The following is a 21291-nucleotide window of genomic DNA, read 5'->3' as shown; positions in this document are numbered from 1 at the left end:
TTCCCATCGAGCTTTGCACCATCACCAAACTTGGATACATTACACTCGGTTCCTTCATCTAAGTCATTAATAGATTGTAATAGCTGAGGCCCAAACACTGATCCTTGAGGAACTCCACTACTTACAGCCTGCCAAATGACCCATTTATCCCTACTCTCTGTTTTCTGTCCGTTAATCCGTTAACCAATCCTCTATCCAAGCCTTTATCTTGCGTAGCAACCTTTTATGTGGCACCTTATCAAATGCCTTTTGGAAATCCAAATATACTACATCCACTGGTTCCCCTTTATCTACCCTGCTAGTTACATCATCAAAACTCTAATAAATTTGTTAAACATGATTTCCCTTTCATAAAACCATTTGACTCTGCCTAATCATATTATGGTTTTCTAAGTTCCCTGTTACCACTTCCTTAATAATGGATTCCAGAATTTTCCCGATGACTGATGTCAGGCTAACTGGCCTGTAGTTCCCTGTTTTCTCTCTTCCTCCTTTCTTGAAAAGCGGGGTTACATTTGCTATCTTGCAATCCACTGGGACTGTTCTATAATTTAGAGAATTTTGGAAGATCACAACCAATGCATCCTCTGTAGCCACCTCTTTTAGAACCCTAGGCCATCAGGTCTACGCAATTTGTTGGCTTTTAGTCACATTAGTTTCCCCAAATACATTTCTCTACTGACATTAATTACTTTAACTTCCTCATTCTTATCAGCCCCTTGGTTCCCTGCTATTTTTGTATGCTTTTTGTGTCTTCTGTGAAGACAGATAGAAAATAATTGTTTAAAGTCTCTGCCATTTCCTTAGTCCCCATTATAATTTCACCTGTCTCAGCCTCTAAGGGACCAATGCTTACTTTCGCTACTTTGTTCCTTTTTACATTACTTGTAGAAGCACTTACAATCTATTTTTATATTGCTTACTAGATTACTTTCATTTTACTCAGTTTTTTTCTCCCCTTTTATTAATTATTTGGTCCGGCTTTGCTAATTTCGCTTCTGTGAAGCGCCTTGGGATGTTTTACTATGTTAACTGCAAGTTGTTGTTGTTGGTTCAAATGCATGACTCCCTGAAGGTACAAAAGCAGGTGGATAAAACAAGAGAAAAGGCCAATAGAATTTGGGATTTTTAATTAGGTGCATAGAGTAGAAGAGTAATGGAACAATAATTAACTGAAACAAAACATTGGTTGGGCCGCAGTTAAAGTTAACTATGTTAGAGTTTACAGTTAGTGCAGTTTTGGGTATCTGATGATAGAAGAGACATTAAACTCATATACAGCATACAGTGGGGATTCAGCAGGATGATGCCAGGAATGGAAACCTGTAGTGAAGAAGTAATATGAGATCTTGAGACTATTTCTACTTGAGCAGAGAAGGCTAAGAGAAGATTTAATAGAGTTTGCTTTTAAATGCATGGGAACCAATGCAGGGAGACAGAGGGAAACAAAAAGGAGACAAAAGCAAAAGACAGAAAGGAGATGAGGAAAAGTGGAGGGCAGAGAAACCCAAGGCAAAGAACAAAAAGGGCCACTGTACAGCAAAATTCTAAAAGGACAAAGGGTGTTAAAAAAACAAGCCTGAAGGCTTTGTGTCTTAATGCAAGGAGTATCCGTAATAAGGTGGATGAATTAACTGTGCAAATAGATGTTAACAAATATGATGTGATTGGGATTACAGAGACGTGGCTCCAGGATGATCAGGGCTGGGAACTCAACATCCAGGGGTATTCAACATTCAGGAAGGATAGAACAAAAGGAAAAGGAGGTGTGGTAGCATTGCTGGTTAAAGAGGAGATTAATGCAATAGTTAGGAAGGACATTAGCTTGGATGATGTGGAATCTATATGGGTAGAGCTGCAGAACACTAAAGGGCAAAAAACATTAGTGGGAGTTGTGTACAGACCTCCAAACAGTAGTAGTGATGTTGGGGAGGGCATCAAACAGGAAATTAGGGGTGCATGCAATAAAGTTGCAGCAGTTATAATGGGTGACTTTAATATGCACATAGATTGGGCTAACCAAACTGGAAGCAATACGGTGGAGGAGGATTTCCTGGAGTGCATAAGGGATGGTTTTCTAGACCAATATGTCGAGGAACCAACTAGGGGGGAGGCCATCTTAGACTGGGTGTTGTGTAATGAGAGAGGATTAATTAGCAATCTCGTTGTGCGAGGCCCCTTGGGGAAGAGTGACCATAATATGGTGGAATTCTGCATTAGGATGGAGAATGAAACAGTTAATTCAGAGACCATGGTCCAGAACTTAAAGAAGGGTAACTTTGAAGGTATGAGGCGTGAATTGGCTAGGATAGATTGGCGAATGATACTTAAGGGGTTGACTGTGGATGGGCAATGGCAGACATTTTGAGACCGCATGGATGAAATACAACAATTGTACATTCCTGTCTGGCGTAAAAATAAAAAAGGGAAGGTGGCTCAACGTGGCTATCAAGGGAAATCAGGGATAGTATTAAAGCCAAGGAAGTGGCATACAAATTGGCCAGAAATAGCAGCAAACCCAGGGACTGGGAGAAATTTAGAACTCAGCAGAGGAGGACAAAGGGTTTGATTAGGGCAGGGAAAATGGAGTACGAGAAGAAGCTTGCAGGGAACATTAAGACGGATTGCAAAAGTTTCTATAGGTATGTAAAGAGAAAAAGGTTAGTAAAGACAAACGTAGGTCCCCTGCAGTCAGAATCAGGGGAAGTCATAACGGGGAACAAAGAAATGGCAGACCAATTGAACAAGTACTTTGGTTCGGTATTCACTAAGGAGGATACAAACAACCTTCCGGATATATAAGGGGTCAGAGGGTCTAGTAAGGAGGAGGAACTGAGAGAAATCCTTATTAGTCGGGAAATTTTGTTGGGGAAATTGATGGGATTGAAAGCCGATAAATCCCCAGGGCCTGATGGACTGCATCCCAGAGTACTTAAGGAGGTGGCCTTCGAAATAGCGGATGCATTGACAGTCATTTTCCAACATTCCATTGACTCTGGATCAGTTCATATCGAGTGGAGGGTAGCCAATGTAACCCCACTTTTTAAAAAAGGAGGGAGAGAAAACAGGGAATTATAGACCGGTCAGCCTGACCTCAGTAGTGGGTAAAATGATGGAATCAATTATTAAGGATGTCATAGCAGCGCATTTGGAAAGAGGTGACATGATAGGTCCAAGTCAGCATGGATTTGTGAAAGGGAAATCATGCTTGACAAATCTTCTGGAATTTTTTGAGGATGTTTCCAGTAGAGTGGACAAGGGAGAACCAGTTGATGTGGTATATTTGGACTTTCAGAAGGCTTTCGACAAGGTCTCACACAAGAGATTAATGTGCAAAGTTAAAGCACATGGGATTGGGGGTAGTGTGCTGACATGGATTGAGAACTGGTTGTCAGACAGGAAGCAAAGAGTAGGAGTAAATGGGGACTTTTCAGAATGGCAGGCAGTGGCTAGTGGGGTACGGCAAAGTTCTGTGCTGGGGCCCCAGCTGTTTACACTGTACATTAATGATTTAGACAAGGGGATTAAATGTAGTATCTCCAAATTTGCGGATGACACTAAGTTGGGTGGCAGTGTGAGTTGCGAGGAGGATGCTATGAGGCTGCAGAGTGACTTGGATAGGTTAGGTGAGTGGGCAAATGCATGGCAGATGAAGTATAATGTGGATAAATGTGAGGTTATCCACTTTGGTGGTAAAATCAGAGAGACAGACTATTATCTGAATGGTGACAGATTAGGAAAATGGGAGGTGCAATGAGACCTGGGTGTCATGGTACATCAGTCATTGAAGGTTGGCATGCAGGTACAGCAGGCGGTTAAGAAAGCAAATGGCATGTTGGCCTTCATAGCGAGGGGATTTGAGTACAGGGGCAGGGAGGTGTTGCTACAGTTGTACAGGGCCTTGGTGAGGCCACACCTGGGGTATTGTGTACAGTTTTGGTCTCCTAACTTGAGGAAGGACATTCTTGCTATTGAGGGAGTGCAGCGAAGGTTCACCAGACTGATTCCCGGGATGGCGGGACTGACCTATCAAGAAAGACTGGATCAACTGGGCTTGTATTCACTGGAGTTCAGAAGAATGAGAGGGGACCTCATAGAAACGTTTAAAATTCTGATGGGTTCAGACAGGTTAGATGCAGGAAGAATATTCCCAATGTTGGGGAAGTCCAGAACCAGGGGTCACAGTCTAAGGATAAGGGGTAAGCCATTTAGGACCGAGATGAGGAGAAACTTCTTCACCCAGAGAGTGGTGAACCTGCGGAATTCTCTACCACAGAAAGTTGTTGAGGCCAATTCACTAAATATATTCAAAAAGGAGTTAGATGAAGTCCTTACAACTAGGGGGATCAAGGGGTATGGCGAGAAAGCAGGAATGGGGTACTGAAGTTGCATGTACAGCCATGAACTCATTGAATGGCGGTGCAGGCTAGAATGGCCGAATGGCCTACTCCTGCACCTATTTTCTATGTTTCTATGTTTTCTAAATTATGAAGAGTTTTGAACGATTGAATAAGGAAAGGCTATTTCCTCTCATTGGGAAGTCAGTGACACTGGGTAATTAATTTATATGATCACTAAGAGTGAGGAATTGGTTAGGAGAGATTTGTTTACACAGAGTGTTGTTGGACACAGGAGGTGGTTGAGGTCTAGACTATAGCATCTTTTAAGGGAAATTGGATAAATATTTGAAGCAGAGGAAGATATAGTGCTATGGGTTTAGAGTAGGAAAATAGGATTAGCTTTGGATTGCTCTAACAAAAAGCCAGCACAGACACAATGGGTTCAATGGCCTCCTTCCGTGTTGTATACTTCTATGGTTTTCAGAAAATGTCATGCTTTGAAATTACATTGGGTCGTAATTTGCAGCCCCTATATGTGTGTATGAGATGCGCACACATCCGTGGTGGCCACACAAGTTTCAGGTTTAGGTATACGCTGCGCATACACTAAAACCTGGAACTTGCAATCTGTCAAGAATTTTCTTCACCAATCCAGCGCATGCCCGTGAAAAGAGCATCTGCGGGCAGAGAGTTCTGGCCAGTGAATGCCCATGAAATTCTTACGCAAGGCCTGCTTTTACCAGCATAAGAGTTTTAAAATACAAATAAAATGTTATCAATAATTTAAATATTTAAAAACTTGTGAAATAAGGTAAGTTTATTTTTAGCCGCTTTAAAACATGTACATTTATTTTTCAAAAAATTTAATTTTTGTTTTAAATATTTAATTAAATGCCATTTTAATTCATTTTAAATATGTGATGTTTTTAAAAATATATATATTTGATGTCTAGAGGTATTTTGGGGGCTATTCCCATTCATACTTACAGGGTTTCTGTACATACGGAATCCTCATAAGTATGAATGGGGATTCCCTTCTGTCATTCGTGGGACTGGCCTGCGTAATCACAGGTGCGCTCGCGAACCGTGTGCGCCCCTGAGATTCAGGATCTTTCACGGGTACCATGAGAGCTCCAGAACCGCAAATCTTCATACCTTCGGGACCACCAGGTATGTGGGCATTTATTTGCGAATCAGAGGCATTTCCCCGCCGGAAGCCTCCGACTGCGAATTTAGGGCCTTTGTGCAATGATGAGCACACTAAAGTTTAAATATGTAAGAAACAGGTTAATATTTCTTTTTAACAGCAAAGGAATTTTATGTAACTTCATTAATCTTTTGTTGATCATTACAGTGGCTATGTTCATGTTTATGTTCAAAATGCAATTTGTACCTGCATTTGCATTTTGACTCTATCACACAAATGTGTGTCAGACTGTGTGTTAGACTGTACCACATTAGGGTAGTTGTCTGACTGTGCCACAATACTGTGTATCAGACTGTACCACATTAGCGTATCTGTCACATTGTACAATAGTGCTAACAGACAATAGATTCATGTCATACCTTTCCTTCTATGATATCATTGAAGTCTACATCCAACCGATTCACAAGGGTTCTAGGCTCCTAGGACAGAAAGAGAAAGTGATTTTGCTGCCTGCTAAGATATTCACTGCACGCTAAAAGAGATATTTCATAGTGCTTTAAATTTGTGACATCACCTTATAATGTATTTTACGAGTAGTCAATTATACCTCAATATCAATAGATTTCCATCCATCCTCTTTGAAACTATAGCCCCTTGACTAGAACCTGTTACCCAGTATTTCAACCTGATGTTTAGAACTATATAAGTATATGTGACCCTCAGTGTATGCCCCTGCAAGACTTGTGAAAAAGGTCCATATCTCGGGAGCCCCTATCAACAAGAGCAGACATCGATGACGAGATCCAACACCGCCTCCAGTGCGCCAGTGCAGCCTTCGGCCGCCTGAGGAAAAGAGTGTTTGAAGACCAAGCCCTCAAAACTGCCACCAAGCTCATGGTCTACAGGGCTGTAGTAATACCTGCCCTCTTGTATGGCTCAGAGACATGGACCATGTACAGTAGACACCTCAAGTTGCTGGAGAAATATCACCAACGATGTCTCCGCAAGATCCTACAAATCCCCTGGGAGGACAGGCACACCAACATCAGCGTCCTCATTCAGGCTAATATCCCCAGCATTGATGCACTGACCACACTCAATCAGCTCCGCTGGGCAGGCCACACAGTTCGCATGCCAGACACGAGACTCCCAAAGCAAGTGCTCTACTCGGAGCTCCTTCACAGCAAATGAGCCAAAGGTGGGCAGCGGAAACGCTACAAAGAAATCCTCAAAGCCTCCCTGATAAAGTGCGACATCCCCACTGACACCTGGGAGTCCCTGGCCTAAGACCACCCTAAGTGGAGGAAGTGCATTCGAGAGGGCGCTGAGCACCTCGAGTCTCAACACCGAGAGCATGCAGAAATCAAGCACGGGCAGCGGAAAGAGCGTACAGTAAACCAATCCCACCCTACCTTACCCTTAATGACTGTCTGTCCCACCTGTGACAGAGTCTGTGGCTCTCGTATTGGACTGTTCAGCTACCAAAGAACTCACTTCAGGAGTGGAAGCAAGTCTTCCTCGATTTGAGGGACTGCCTATGATGATGATGATGATGATGTGTAAAAGGTATTGGGGGGAAAATTCATCCTCTTAGCGCCTCCCGTTAGCGCCAGTAGATGGTGCTAATGGGGTGCTAGACCAATATCGCCGGGGGGAGGCGAATCCAGCAGCGCATGCCAAATCCTCCCTCCCCCCACCCAGTAGCACTGGCGTTAAGAGGTATCGGTGGGAATGTCAACGCCAGTGCGATCATGGCGTCAGGACTGACCGCCCGATTTGCAAAATTGATTCTTGCCTTACCGCCTGGAGTAAACACCGACAGGGCGAGCTGGCTTGCAGCACCAGGAAGCCAGCTCCAAGGACATTATTTAAAGAGATTATCGGTAATCACTTGCAACCGTCAGGTGAGTGCAAATTCAGTGGCTTTTTTTGTTAGTTTCATCCACTAAAACAGTTTCATTCAGTTATTTCAAGGTTCTTTTGTATCTGCCAACTAAAAAGTAGCTACATTTAGTGTTCAAAGATTCAAACTACTACGCTTGGTAACATTAATGGGGGCTGTACTGGCAGTCGACCTCACCTTCCAGGATCTATGGCGGAGGGAGCGGAGGCAGCGAGAAAGACTGGAACATGTGCCCAGAGGGAGGAGGAGGGCCTCTCAACAAGAGGCTTTACCCTCTGAGACTATTCCGAGAGCACTTCTCCTATCCAATTAAGCGAGGTACAGTGAATTAGTAGGCTCTGCTTCACCAAAGAGGTGGTCATAGAACTCTGCCACCTCCTGCAACCAAACTTCCGGCCTCAGACCAGGGCAACCACGGCTCTTCCAGTGGCAGTCATTGTCACTGTCGCCCTCAATTTCTTCGCCAGTGATCCTTCCAGTCTGCAAAAGGAGACATAGCTAACAACCCACAGTTCACCATCCATCGCTGCATCTAGGAGGTCACAAAGGCTCACTACAGTAGGAAAAGGACTACATTTCCTTCCCCATCACCAGAGAGAAGCAGGGCAAGCATGCCTGTGGCTTTGACAGGATAGCGGGATTCCCCATGGTGCAGGGCAGCATTGACAGCACCCATGTGGCTTTGCGGGCACCGCATAACAATCCTGAGATCTTCCGTAACCGCAGAGGCTACCACTCACTTAATGTGCAGCTGGAGTGCGACCACGCACAGTGAATCCTCACCGTCAATGCCCGCTCTCCTGGCAGCAGCCACAATGCCTTCATCCTGCGCCATTCAATGCCAGCACTCTTCCAGCACCATGTAAAGCTCACGGCTGGCTACTCGGAGACAAGGGCTATCCGCACTCCACCTGGCTCGTGACTCCCTTCCCCAACCCCAACACTCCTGCACAGCACTCGTATAATGAGAGCCATATTGCCATCAGGAGCATCATTGAGCAGACCAATCGGCCTGCTGAAGCAACAGTTCCACTGCCTTGACCGCTCGGGAGGAGCCCTCCAGTACTTGGCTGAATGGGTGTCCCGTTTCATGGTGGTCTGCTGCATACTCCACAACTTAGACACCATGAGGGCCCAGACCGCGGCACCAGGAAATGTGAGACCACATCAGGAGGAAGAGGAAGAGGAGGCTGAGGATGAAGAGGAAGATGAGGAGCAGGTGGAGGAACAGGAGCGAGAGAGGAGGCAGCACTCAACCGGCCTTCCGGAAGGGTGGTCAATGACCACCTCATCAGACTGCGGTTCGAATGAATTAAATTCCAACTCCCTGTTGCTCATCACATCCCCATCATTCCATCCCAGTCGCAGGCCATATCACAGTGTAAAGCTGAAATGAAAGACATCACAAAAGAATCCAAACTGAATTAATAAATTGATCAAAAATTAATGAACACATATTTACATCAAAAATATTAACTATTCATCCTTGTGTAATCCTTTAGTGCCTATCGTTTCGGTGCCTTTGCCTACTCTAGTGTTCCTACTAAGTATTGGCCCAGTGGCTGCAGCAGGACTTTTGGAAGGCTGCTGAGTGTCCATACAGGAGACATCAGATGGCCTTACAGGATGCCCTCGACCAGCTCTGGACCTGGAAGGCCCGGCTATAGACCACTATGCTGTAGTCCACCTCAGGATGGGCGGCAAAGACTGACCTGGCTGGGTGACAGGCAGATACAATGGCAATGGCGGAGTGGCAGTGGTGAGAGCAGGAATGCTGCCATCCTGAGAGAGGACAGCAGGTTATTGCTATACTGACCCACTGCCACTCTCCTGGGTCAGCATCTCAGCATCCCTAGCAATCTGTTGGAGCACAGATTGCAAGCCTGCTGCGACACCGTGAAAGCCTTGGTTAACCCAGCCACAATGGCAGCAGTCAGAGTTTGCGTGGCATCAAGCTGAGACTGCATGAGAGCATAGACTGTATTACATCGCTTCCGCCTGTCCTGCAATGGAAGTTGCCAGATCGCCCATTACAAGTGGCATCAGGTCAGGGTCACCATGTCTCCCTGGGAGTCGAACATCCTTTGCAGACTGGAAATGATGGTCTCCATGGTGTGCGCAGAGCTTTGTGAAATGTTGGAGGTGGACTCCTCCACGCTCCTTACCATTGTCGAGAGGCTCTCGGGCACCCTTGCCATTGCACCTATCATCTCCGTGTGCAAGCCCATCAACCTTCTTCTAAAGGCCTCCGCATCGAGGTCCTCATCTGAGTCTGTGCAGCAGAACTCGTGAGCGAACTCGCCCTCAGGGAGCTGGCCCCCGAGCTATCCTTTCTCCCTGGCCTTGCTGCAGCCCATTCAGCCCCGGTGTCTCACCCTGTGCAGATCCCACTACTATACTAGCTTCTAAAGAACTCGTAATGAGAGATGCAGTGACGCAGTGTGTTCTTCCTCATCCTCTTCTCACGCCTCGCTCTCTACAGTGCCCTCAGGGACAGGCTACTCAGCTGCTTGTTCATTATCTGAAAACATAAAGGCATAAGAGTCGGGTTAAGGTGAGGGGGAAGGGGGAAGGAAGGGAGAAATGCATGCATACAGCATGATTAGCTGGAAAGTGCGAAACGCTTGTAGGGTGAGGGTGAAGTGGGATGTGAGAAGGAGTAGGGAGTTGTTGTCCCCAAGGAGGTCAACGTCACAGGTGGTCACTGCATCCACCAGTTGGCGCCCAATGATTTGCGGCACTCGATTCTTCAGTGCACACAGTGATTGGGTGTTGGCTTGTCCCCCGCCCATGCCCTCCTCCTCCCGCCTGTGGTGAGCTACCTTGGCCTGCAAGAGAAAGGAAAGTGTGCGAGTGAGTGTGAAGCAATGTGTTTAGATGATGTGCCTGCCATAGTTGAATAGCTATCATTGTGTGCAAGGTATGAGATGTGGGTATCAGTGTTGGTAGGTAGAGACTGGTGAGTGCTGGGGTGAGGTACTTTGGGCAATGTGTGAAGATTGTGGTACAGATGGTGGTATGTAGCATTTGTTGAAACATTCACTTACCCTGACCACCCGAGTGAGGTAGTTAAATTACTTCCTGCACTGTGTGTGGAACCTGGGGACCTCATTATCATCATAGGCAGTCCCTCGGAATCGAGGAAAACTTGCTTCCACTCTTAAAAAATGAGTCCTTAGGTGGCTGAACAGTCCAATATGAGAACCACAGTCCCTGTCACAGGTGGGACAGATAGTCGCTGAGGGAAAGGGAGGGTGGGACTGGTTTGACGCACACTCTTTCCGCTGCCTACGCTTGATTTCTGCAAGCTGTCGGCAATGAGACTCGAGGTGCTTGGCGCCCTCCCAGATGCACTTTCTCCACTTAGGGCGGTCTTTGGCCAGTGTCTTCCAGTTGTCAGTGGGGATATTGCACTTTTTCAAGGAGGCTTTCAGGGTGTCCCTGTAATGTTTCCTCGTTTGCCGTGAAGGAGTTGCGAGTAGAGCGCTTGCTTTGGGAGTCTCGTGTCTGGCATGCGAACGATGTGTCCTGCCCAGGGGAGCTGATCAAGTGTGGTCAGTGCTACAATGCTGGGGTTGTTGGCCTGGTCGAGGACATTAATGTTGGTGCCAGGGGATCTGTAGGATCTTGCGGAGGCATCGTTGGTGGTATTTCTCCAGCGACTTGAGGTGTCTATTGTACATGGTCCACGTCTCTGAGCCATTCAGGAGGGTGGGTACTACTACAGCCCTGTGGCCCATGAGCTCGGTGGCAGTTTTGAGGGCCTAGTCTTCAAACACTCTTTTCCTCAGGCGACCGAAGACTGCACTTGAGGCGGTGTTGAATCTTATCGTCAATGTCTGCTCTTGTTGATAAGAGGCTCCCGAGGTATGGAAAATTGTCCACGTTGTCCAGGGCCGCGCCATGGATCTTGATGACTGGGGGGCAGTGCTGTGCGGCGAGGGTAGGCTGATGGAGGGCCTTTGTCTTATGGATGTTCAGCGTAAGGCTCATGCTTTCGTATGCCTCAGTAACTACGTCGACTATGTCCTGGAGTTCAGCCTCTGTATGTGCGCAGATGCAGGTGTCGTCCGTGTACTGTAGCTCAACGACAGAGGTTGGGGTGGTCTTGGACATGGCCTGGAGATGGCGACGGTTGAACAGGTTCCGACTGATTTTGTAGTTTAGTTCCACTTGACTGTGAGGTGAAGTATGGCAACGAGGACGATTGAGAAGAGGGTTGGGGCGATGACACAGCCCTGTTTGACCCCGGTCCGGACGTGGATTGGTTCTGTAATGGATCCGTTGGTAAGGATCATGGTCTCATGTCGTCAGGGAGCAGGCAGAGGATGGTGCCGAACTTTTGTGGGCATCCAAAACAGAGGAGGACGTTCCATAGACCCTCACGGTTGACAGTGTCAAAGGCCTTTGTAAGGTGGAAGGCGGCCATGTATAAGGGCTGATGCTGTTCCCTGCATTCTTCCTTGCCACTGGATCAAGACCTTGCTCAGCTAAGCCTGTGTGGTAGCCAGTGTGCAACGACCACCCCACATTAAAAGAACTTACGTTCACTGCTTTTTGTTAAAAGACCACAATACTGCCCGAGACGTGACATAAGAATATAAGAACATAAGAAATAGGAGCAGGAGGAGGCCACCTGGCTCCTCGAGTCTGCTCCGCCATTTAATAAGATCATGGCTGATCTGATCATGGACGCAGCTCCACTTCCCTGCCTGCTCCCCATAACCCTTTATTCCCTTATTGCTCAAAAATCTGTCTATCCGCCTTAAATATATTCAATGACCCAGCCTCCACAGCCCTCTGGGGCAGAAAATTCCCATAGACTTAAAACCTTCAGAAGAAATTCCTCATCTCAGTTTTAAATGGGCAGCCCCTTATTCTGAAACTATAGGCTAGATTTTACACTTTTGTGCATATCACCCAAAAATGGGCATTATTTCCGGCGTGGACGGTAAAAATGGGTTTTCAGATCGCCGGCTTCTCGCTCATTCGCAAAGCACCTAGGTTCCAATTTTGAAATTGGGCGATACTGCGAGCGTATGAAATGGGCAGTAGCATTAAATCTCGCTGACCTTCTGCCGTAAAGTGTCGCTGTCCTTAGCAACGGCATGGCAACGCTCGATTCCCGCGATTCAGGAGGTCAAGGGTCATCATAGCGTGCGCAGAAGAGGAGACAGAGAGAGAGTGCTAAGAGGGACTGAAGGCGTATGTGGCTGTTGTGGGAGGCACGAGGGAGATTCACCAGCAGCAAAAAGCCTACTAAGCACCAAGAACATAGTTGGCACCGAGCTTTTGTCCAACAAATATATAACATGGATGGTGGAGGCCCTGGAGCTCGTAGCCAGGAACACTGGTGGCAGAGTGCTCCCAGTGGTCCCGGAGCGCGGCACTGCACTACAAGGTGCCGCACCCCCATTGCCAACCACATGAGAGCCAGCAGCAACATCTTGCTTCTGGCTCGGAGCACATTCCCACCTCAGGACCATCCTCTCCCGTATCCGTCCAAGCAGCGGTTCGGCCGTCACACCCCCCGCCAATGAAGGATTGCCTGAGGAGCTCCTCGGCCAGGCGCCTTGGAGTCAGGAGGGGAAGGGGTAGAGGAGGGGAGAAGCTGGGGGGGGGGGGGGGGGCAGGGCTGTTTTTTACAGAAATACTGATGATTTCAGACAGTGCTGCTTAAGCACTCCAATGCTTTTCTCCACGATATTGCGAGTGGCTCTGTGGCTCTCGTTGTATCGCTTCTCAACTTCGGTGTGGGTGTCACGCAGTGCGGTCATCAGCCAGGTGGCGAGGCCATATCCTTTGTCACCAAGCATCCAGCATTGACCTTGTGGCTGATTGTTAAACAAGTCAGATATAGTGCTCTCACGCAGGATATGAGCATTATGGATGCTGCCCGGAAATTTAGCATTCACTGCCACTATAATTTACTGGTGGTCAACAACGAGTTGGACATTGAGGGAGTGGAATCCCATGCGGTCCTGAAAACTTCTGCATCTTGAAAAGGTGCCCGCATCGCTACGTGCATGCAGTCTATTGCTCCCTACATCTTGGGGAAGTTTGCAATTCTCGAGAATCCTAGAGCCTTTTCACTCTGTGCCTCCCTGGTCATACGGAAGCTGATCAAGTCCCTCCTGCATGCGTACAGGGCTTCAGTGACCTGCCTAATGCAGTAATGTGTGACATGCTGAGACAGACCGCAAATGTCGCCAGCTGAGACTTGAAAAGAACCCGATGTGTAGAACGACCATGTCGTGATGACTTTGACCTCTACGGACAGTGCAGTACTGATAGAAACATAGAAAACAGGTGCAGGAGCAGGCCATTCGGCCCTTCTAGCCTGCACCGCCATTCAATGAGTTCATGGCTGAACATGAAACTTCAGTACCCCCTTCCTGCTTTCACGCCATACCCCTTGATCCCCCGAGTAGTAAGGACTTCATCTAACTCCCTTTTGAATATATTTAGTGAATTGGCCTCAACTACTTTCTGTGGTAGAGAATTCCACAGGTTCACCACTCTCTGGGTGAAGAAGTTTCTCCTTATCTCGGTCCTAAATGGCTTACCCCTTATCCTTAGACTGTGACCCCTGGTTCTGGACTTCCCCAACATTGGGAACATTCTTCCTGCATCCAACCTGTCCAAACCCGTCAGAATTTTAAACGTTTCTATGAGGTCCCCTCTCACTCTTCTGAACTCCAGTGAATACAAGCCCAGTTGATCCAGTCTTTCTTGATAGGTCAGTCCCACCATCCCGGGAATCAGTCTGGTGAATCTTCGCTGCACTCCCTCAATAGCAAGAATGTCCTTCCTCAAGTTAGGAGACCAAAACTGTACACAATACTCCAGGTGTGGCCTCACCAAGGCCCTGTACAACTGTAGCAACACCTCCCTGCCCCTGTACTCAAATCCCCTCGCTATGAAGGCCAACATGCCATTTGCTTTCTTAACCGCCTGCTGTACCTGCATGCCAACCTTCAATGACTGATGTACTATGACACCCAGGTCTCGTTGCACCTTCCCTTTTCCTAATCTGTCACCATTCAAACAATAGTCTGTCTCTCTGTTTTTACCACCAAAGTGGATAACCTCACATTTATCCACATTATACTTCATTTGCCACGCATCTGCCCACTCACCTAACCTATCCAAGTCACTCTGCAGCCTCATAGCATCCTCCTCACAGCTCACACTGCCACCCAACTTAGTGTCATCCGCAAATTTGGAGATACTACATTTAATCCCCTCGTCTAAATCATTAATGTACAATGTAAACAACTGGGGCCCCAGCACAGAACCCTGCGGTACCCCACTAGTCACTGCCTGCCATTCTGAAAAGTACCCATTTACTCCTACTCTTTGCTTCCTGTCTGACAACCAGTTCTCAATCCACGTCAGCACACTACCCCCAATCCCATGTGCTTTAACTTTGCACATTAATCTCCTGTGTGGGACCTTGTCGAAAGCCTTCTGAAAGTCCAAATATACCACATCAACTGGTACTCCTTTGTCCACTTTATTGGAAACATCCTCAAAAAATTCCAGAAGATTTGTCAAGCATGATCTCCCTTTCACAAATCCATGCTGACTTGGACCTATCATGTCACCATTTTCCAAATGCGCTGCTATGACATCCTTAATAATTGATTCCATCATTTTACCCACTACTGAGGTCAGGCTGACCGGTCTATAATTCCCTGCTTTCTCTCTCCCTCCTTTTTTAAAAAGTGGGGTTACATTGGCTACCCTCCACTCGATAGGAACTGATCCAGAGTCAATGGAATGTTGGAAAATGACTGTCAATGCATCCGCTATTTCCAAGGCCACCTCCTTAAGTACTCTGGGATGCAGTCCATCAGGCCCTGGGGATTTATCGGCCTTCAATCCCATCAATTTCCCCAACACAATTTCCCGACTAATAAAGATTTCCCTCAGTTCCTCCTCCTTACTAGACCCTCTGACCACTTTTATATCCGGAAGGTTGTTTGTGTCCTCCTTAGTGAATACTGAACCAAAGTACTTGTTCAATTGGTCTGCCATTTCTTTGTTCCCCGTTATGACTTCCCCTGATTCTGACTGTAGGGGACCTACGTTTGTCTTTACTAACCTTTTTCTCTTTACATACCTATAGAAACTTTTGCAATCCGCCTTAATGTTCCCTGCAAGCTTCTTCTCGTACTCCATTTTCCCTGCCCTAATCAAACCCTTTGTCCTCCTCTGCTGAGTTCTAAATTTCTCCCAGTCCCCAGGTTCGCTGCTATTTCTGGCCAATTTGTATGCCATTTCCTTGGCTTTAATACTATCCCTGATTTCCCTAGATAGCCACGGTTGAGCCACCTTGCCTTTTTTATTTTTACGCCAGACAGGAATGTACAATTGTTGTAATTCATCCATGCGGTCTCAAAATGTCTGCCATTGCCCATCCACAGTCAACCCCTTAAGTATCATTAGCCAATCTATCTTAGCCAATTCATGCCTCATACCTTCAAAGTTACCCTTCTTTAAGTTCTGGACCATTCTCCATCCTAATGCAGAATTCCACCATATTATGGTCACTCTTCCCCAAGGGGCCTCGCACAATGAGATTGCTAATTAATCCTCTCTCATTACACAACACCCAGTCTAAGATGGCCTCTCCCCTAGTTGGTTCCTCGGCATATTGGTCTAGAAAACCATCCCTTATGCACTCCAGGAAATCCTCCTCCACCGTATTGCTTCCAGTTTGGCTAGCCCAATCTATGTGCATATTAAAGTCACCCATTATAACTGCTGCACCTTTATTGCATGCACTCCTAATTTCCTGTTTGGTGCCCTCCCCAACATCACTACTACTGTTTGGAGGTCTGTACACAACTCCCACTAACGATTTTTGCCCTTTAGTGTTCTGCAGCTCTACCCATATAGATTCCACATCATCCAAGCTAATGTCTTTCCTAACTATTGCATTAATCTCCTCTTTAACCAGCAATACTACCCCACCTCCTTTTCCTTTTATTCTATCCTTCCTGAATGTTGAATACCCCTGGATGTTGAGTTCCCAGCCCTGATCATCCTGGAGCCACGTCTCCGTAATCCCAATCACATCATATTTGTTAACATCTATTTGCACAGTTAATTCATCCACCTTATTGCGGATACTCCTTGCATTAAGACACAAAGCCTTCAGGCTTGCTTTTTTAACACCCTTTGTCCTTCTAGAATTTTGCTGTACAGTGGCCCTTTTTGTTCTTTGCCTTGGGTTACTCTGCACTCCACTTTTCCTCATCTCCTTTCTGTCTTTTGCTTTTGCCTCACTTTTGTCTCCCTCTGTCTCCCTGCATAGGTTCCCATCCCCCTGCAATATTAGTTTAACTCCTCCCCAACAGCACTAGCAAACACTCCCCTTAGGACATTGGTTCCGGTCCTGCCCAGGTGCAGACCGTCCGGTTTGTACTGGTCCCACCTCCCCCAGAACCGGTTCCAATGCCCCAAGAATTTGAATCCCTCCCTGCTGCACCACTGCTCAAGCCATGTATTCATCTGCGCTATCCTGCGATTCCTACTCTGACTAGCACGTGGCACTGGTAGCAATCCCGAGATTATTACTTTTGAGGTCCTACTTTTTAATTTAGCTCCTAGCTCCTTAAATTCTTTTCGTAGGACCTCATCCCTTTTTTTAACCTATGTCGTTGGTACCAATGTGCACCACGACAACTGGCTGTTCTCCCTCCCATTTCAGAATGTCCTGCACCCGCTCCGAGACATCCTTGACCCTTGCTCCAGGGAGGCAACATACCATCCTGGAGTCTCGGTTGCGTCCGCAGAAACGCCTATCTATTCCCCTCACCATCGAATCCCCTATCACTATCGCGCTCCCAATCTTTTTCCTGCCCTCCTTTGCAGCAGAGCCACCTACGGTGCCATGAACTTGGCTGCTGCTGCCCTCCCCTGATGAGTCATCCTCCCCAACAGTACTCAAAGCAGTGTATCTGTTTTGCAGGGGGATGACCACAGGGGACCCCTGCACTATCTTTCTTGCACTGCTCTTCCATTCCCTATCTGGCTGTGGACCCTTCTCCTGCGGTAAGACCAACTCACTACACGTGATACTCACGTCATTCTCAGCATCGTGGATGCTCCAGAGTGAATCCACCCTCAGCTCCAATTCCGCAACGCGGACCGTCAAGAGCTCGAGGCGGATACACTTCCCACACACGTAGCGCCCAGGGACACCGGAAGTGTCCCCGAGTTCCCACATGGTACAGGAGGAGCATATCACGTGACCGAGCTCTCCTGCCATGTCTTAACCTTAGATACCCTTAAATTGGTAATAACAATGTTACAGTTCACTTACTGATATAAAAAAGAAAAGAAAAGCTACTCACCAATCACCAGCCAATCACTTACCCCATTGGCTGTGACGTCACTTTTTGATTACTTTCTACTTCTATTTTGCTTTCTCTCCCGCTGTAGCTGCACCGGTACGCCTTTTATAGGTCGCTCCCCTCTCACCAACTGCCGCTGGCTCTCGATCTCCCGCTGGGCCTTTATAGGCTGCTCCCCTCTCACCAACTGCCGCTGGCTCTCGATCTCCCGCTGGGCCTTTTATAGGCCGCTCCCCTCTCACCAACTGCCGCTGGCTCTCGATCTCCCGCTGGGCCTTTTATAGGCCGCTCCCCTCTCACCAACTGCCGCTGGCTCTCGATCTCCCGCTGGGCCTTTTATAGGCCGCTCCCCTCTCACCAACTGCCGCTGGCTCTCGATCTCCCGCTGGGCTTTTGAAAGGTCACTCCCCTCTCACCAACTGCCGCTGGCTCTCGATCTCCCGCTGGGCCTTTTATAGGTCGCTCCCCTCTCACCAACTGCCGCTGATGGTGGTGGCAGGCTGCAGATCTGCCCTTATGAGCTGGCATACCTCAGTGATAACCTCTTTGTGGAAGCGCAGTCTCCGAATGCAGGTGGAGTCAGGCAAGTCGAGGTAAGACTGCTTCTCCTTGTACTTGTGGGGGGTGTAACGTCTGGTCCTCCTCATCAGTCTGGCATGTCTTACATTGGACACATAATGCTGAGGAGCGTACCTTCGGCCATTTCGAGTCTGCAGCATGTAACTGGTCATCAAGAGAAGGTGAGAAAGGACAGGCCCCATTGCAATAGCTCCCTGTTTTCCAGTGATTAGTCACAAACAATGAATGTCCCGACAAAGACACCTATTAAATTCCAATCGGTCACAGTATGGTCAAGATGTTTGTACAGATGTTCACATCAACTCCAATCACCTCCAGAGTACATCCAAACTCCTCCGAGGTTGAAGCACAGGAGCCTTTTAAAGGATGCGACATGTAATGTAGAACATGGCGTCCAAAACGCTGTGATTAGTTCCGGTTAGTTCCACTTTTTCCAGGGTTTTTTTTGGGCGAGCGATATTGTGGGCGATATGTGTGCGAGGTGGTGAAAGTGACGCTGGGTGATATCATGGCCACTAGTTTCGGCAAATATGATCTTTACGACAAAAAAAAAGTGGGTGGGCGGTATTATTGAATCTTGGCCTTAATTACTTGCAAAAAGTTTACGCTAGGCGATATTATGGGTGTTGATTTCGCCCATTTGATGATTCCATCCAGAAAAAGTGAGCGGTATTATTTTTTCCCGGTGTTATGCACATGGGGAAAGTAACGCTTGCCGATAAGTTTCCGACAAATGCCCGTCAGTTTCCATTTTGTGGCTAAATGGGCAATATATGGGCATTATGTGTCATTTCAGCGGTAAAATGGATGTTAAGTGGGCGTTACGCATGCAAAAAAAAGTGGAAAATCTAGCCCCATGTCCCCTAGTTTTAGTTTCCCCTATGAGTGGAAATATCCTCTCAGCATCCACCTTGTTGAGCCCCCTCATTACCTTGTATGTTTCGATAAGTTCACCTCTCATTCTTCTGAACTCCAATGTATGTAGGCCCAACCTATCTTCATAAGTCAACCCCTTCATCTCAGGAATCAACCAGGTGAACCTTCTCTGAACAGCCTCCAATGCAAGTATATCCCTCCTTAAATACAGAGACCAAAACTGTACGCAGTACTCTCGGTGTGGCCTCACCAATACCCAGTACAGTTGTAGCAGAACTTCTCTGCTTTTATACTCTATCCCCCTTGCAATAAAGGCCAACATTCCATTTGCCTTCCTGATTACTTACTGTACCTGCATACTAACCTTTTGTGTTTCATGCACAAGGACCCTCAGGTCCCTCTGTACTGCAGCACTTTGCAATTTTTCTCCATTTACAGTATAATTTGCTTTTCTATTTTTTCTGCCAAAGTGGATAACCTCACATTTTCCCACATTATACTCTATTTGCCAAATTTTTGCCCACTCACTTAACCTGTCTATATCCCTTTGCAGATTTTTTGTGTTCTTCTCGCAATTTGCTTTCCCACCCATCTTTGTATCATCAGCAAACTTGGCTATATTACACTCGGTCCCTTCATCCAAGTCGTTAATATAGATTGTAAATAGTTGAGGACCCAGCACCGATCCCTGCGGCACCCCACTAGTCACTGTTTGCCAACCGGAAAATGACCCATTCATCCCGACTCTCTGTTTTCTGTTAGTTAGCCAATCCTCTATCCATGCTAATCTATTACCCCCAACCCTGTGAACTTTTATCTGTGGCACCTTATCAAACCCTGCTCGTTATATCCTCAAAGAACTCCAGCAAATTTGTCAAACATGATTTCCCTTTCATAAAGCCATGCTGACTCTGCTTGATTGAATTATGCTTTTCCAAATGTCCTGCTACTGCTTCCAAATAATGAACTCCAGCATTTTCCAAATGACAGATGTTAGGCTAACTGGTCTATAGTTTCTTGCTTTTTGTCTGGCTCCTTATTTAAACAGGGGCGTTACATTTGCGGTTTTCCAATCCACTGGGGCTGCCCCGCATCAAAGGAATTTTGGTAGATTACAACCAATGCATCCACTATCTCTGCAGCCACTTCTTTTAAGATGTAAGCCATCAGGTCCAGGGGACTTGTCTGCCTTTAATCCCATTATTTTACCGAGTACTACTTCAATAGTGATAATGATTGTATTTAGTGAGTTCTACTGTGAAGACTGATACAAAATATTTGTTCAATGGCTCTGCCATTTCCCTGTTTTCCATTATTAATTCTCCAGTCTCATCCTTTAGGGGACAAACATTTATTTTTCCTTTTTATTTACTGGTAGAAACTTTTACTATCTGTTTTTATATTTCGTGCTAGTTTACTTTCATAATCTAGCTTCCCTCTCTATCATTTTTTTTTAGTCGTTCTAAGCTGGCTTTTAAAAGTTTCCCAATCCTCTGGCCTCCCACTAGTCATGGCCGCACTATCTCCTTCCACACGTTGCAGAGGACTTGTGGTGAGGGCCTCCTGCCACTTGCCGGGCAGAGCGCCGCCCTCCATCTCGCCACAGTGCTACGGGAAGGAATGATTAAAAAAGGCATGTTAAATTAATATTTCTCTGATTTATTGTTGCGATTCACCTGTATTTGGGGTGAATAAATTATCAGGAATATTTTTTGTCCTGATTTTTTTTCCCAGGGAGACCACTCTTAGGGCGCAATGAAGCCGTTTTTTTTAGCAATGGATTTTCATTTGCTCACCCTGCCTAGCGCCCAAAGAGAGTTGTGGAATGCCTCCCTTAGCGCTCCACTCCACTCTCAGACCGCAGCAACCAAATCTTTTGCCTGCCGTCGCAAACTATTTTCTGCCGCAAAAATTTACCATCCCGCCGCCATTAGCGCCCTAAGAAGCCGCCAACCTAATCTCCACCCCAATCATTTTATTGAGCAATGAGCACCATTAAGCATTTGCGCCTGGCGCTAATTCTCCAACTTTTCTACTGACTCCGCCCATTCCTTGGCTATCACGAAATTGTAGCCCACTGAG

At 46.8% G+C, this 21291-nt stretch overlaps 1 protein-coding gene across 1 annotated transcript in view; it reads right to left on the bottom strand.

The window, feature by feature from the left end:
- Positions 1-21291, bottom strand: part of LOC139279576 (cation channel sperm-associated protein 4-like) — a 134494-nt gene that overhangs the window by 65402 nt on the left and 47801 nt on the right. The window contains exon 5 of the mRNA XM_070898699.1: positions 5907-5966. Within this exon, the coding sequence (XP_070754800.1) occupies positions 5907-5966 (60 nt within the window). The remainder of the gene's footprint in view (positions 1-5906; positions 5967-21291) is intronic.

The sequence above is a fragment of the Pristiophorus japonicus genome, chromosome 14, assembly GCF_044704955.1.
Source record: "Pristiophorus japonicus isolate sPriJap1 chromosome 14, sPriJap1.hap1, whole genome shotgun sequence".
Classification (NCBI taxonomy): Eukaryota; Metazoa; Chordata; class Chondrichthyes; family Pristiophoridae; genus Pristiophorus; species Pristiophorus japonicus.
The sequence above is the reverse complement of the archived record's forward strand: the minus strand, read 5'-3'. Positions and strand labels throughout refer to the sequence as shown.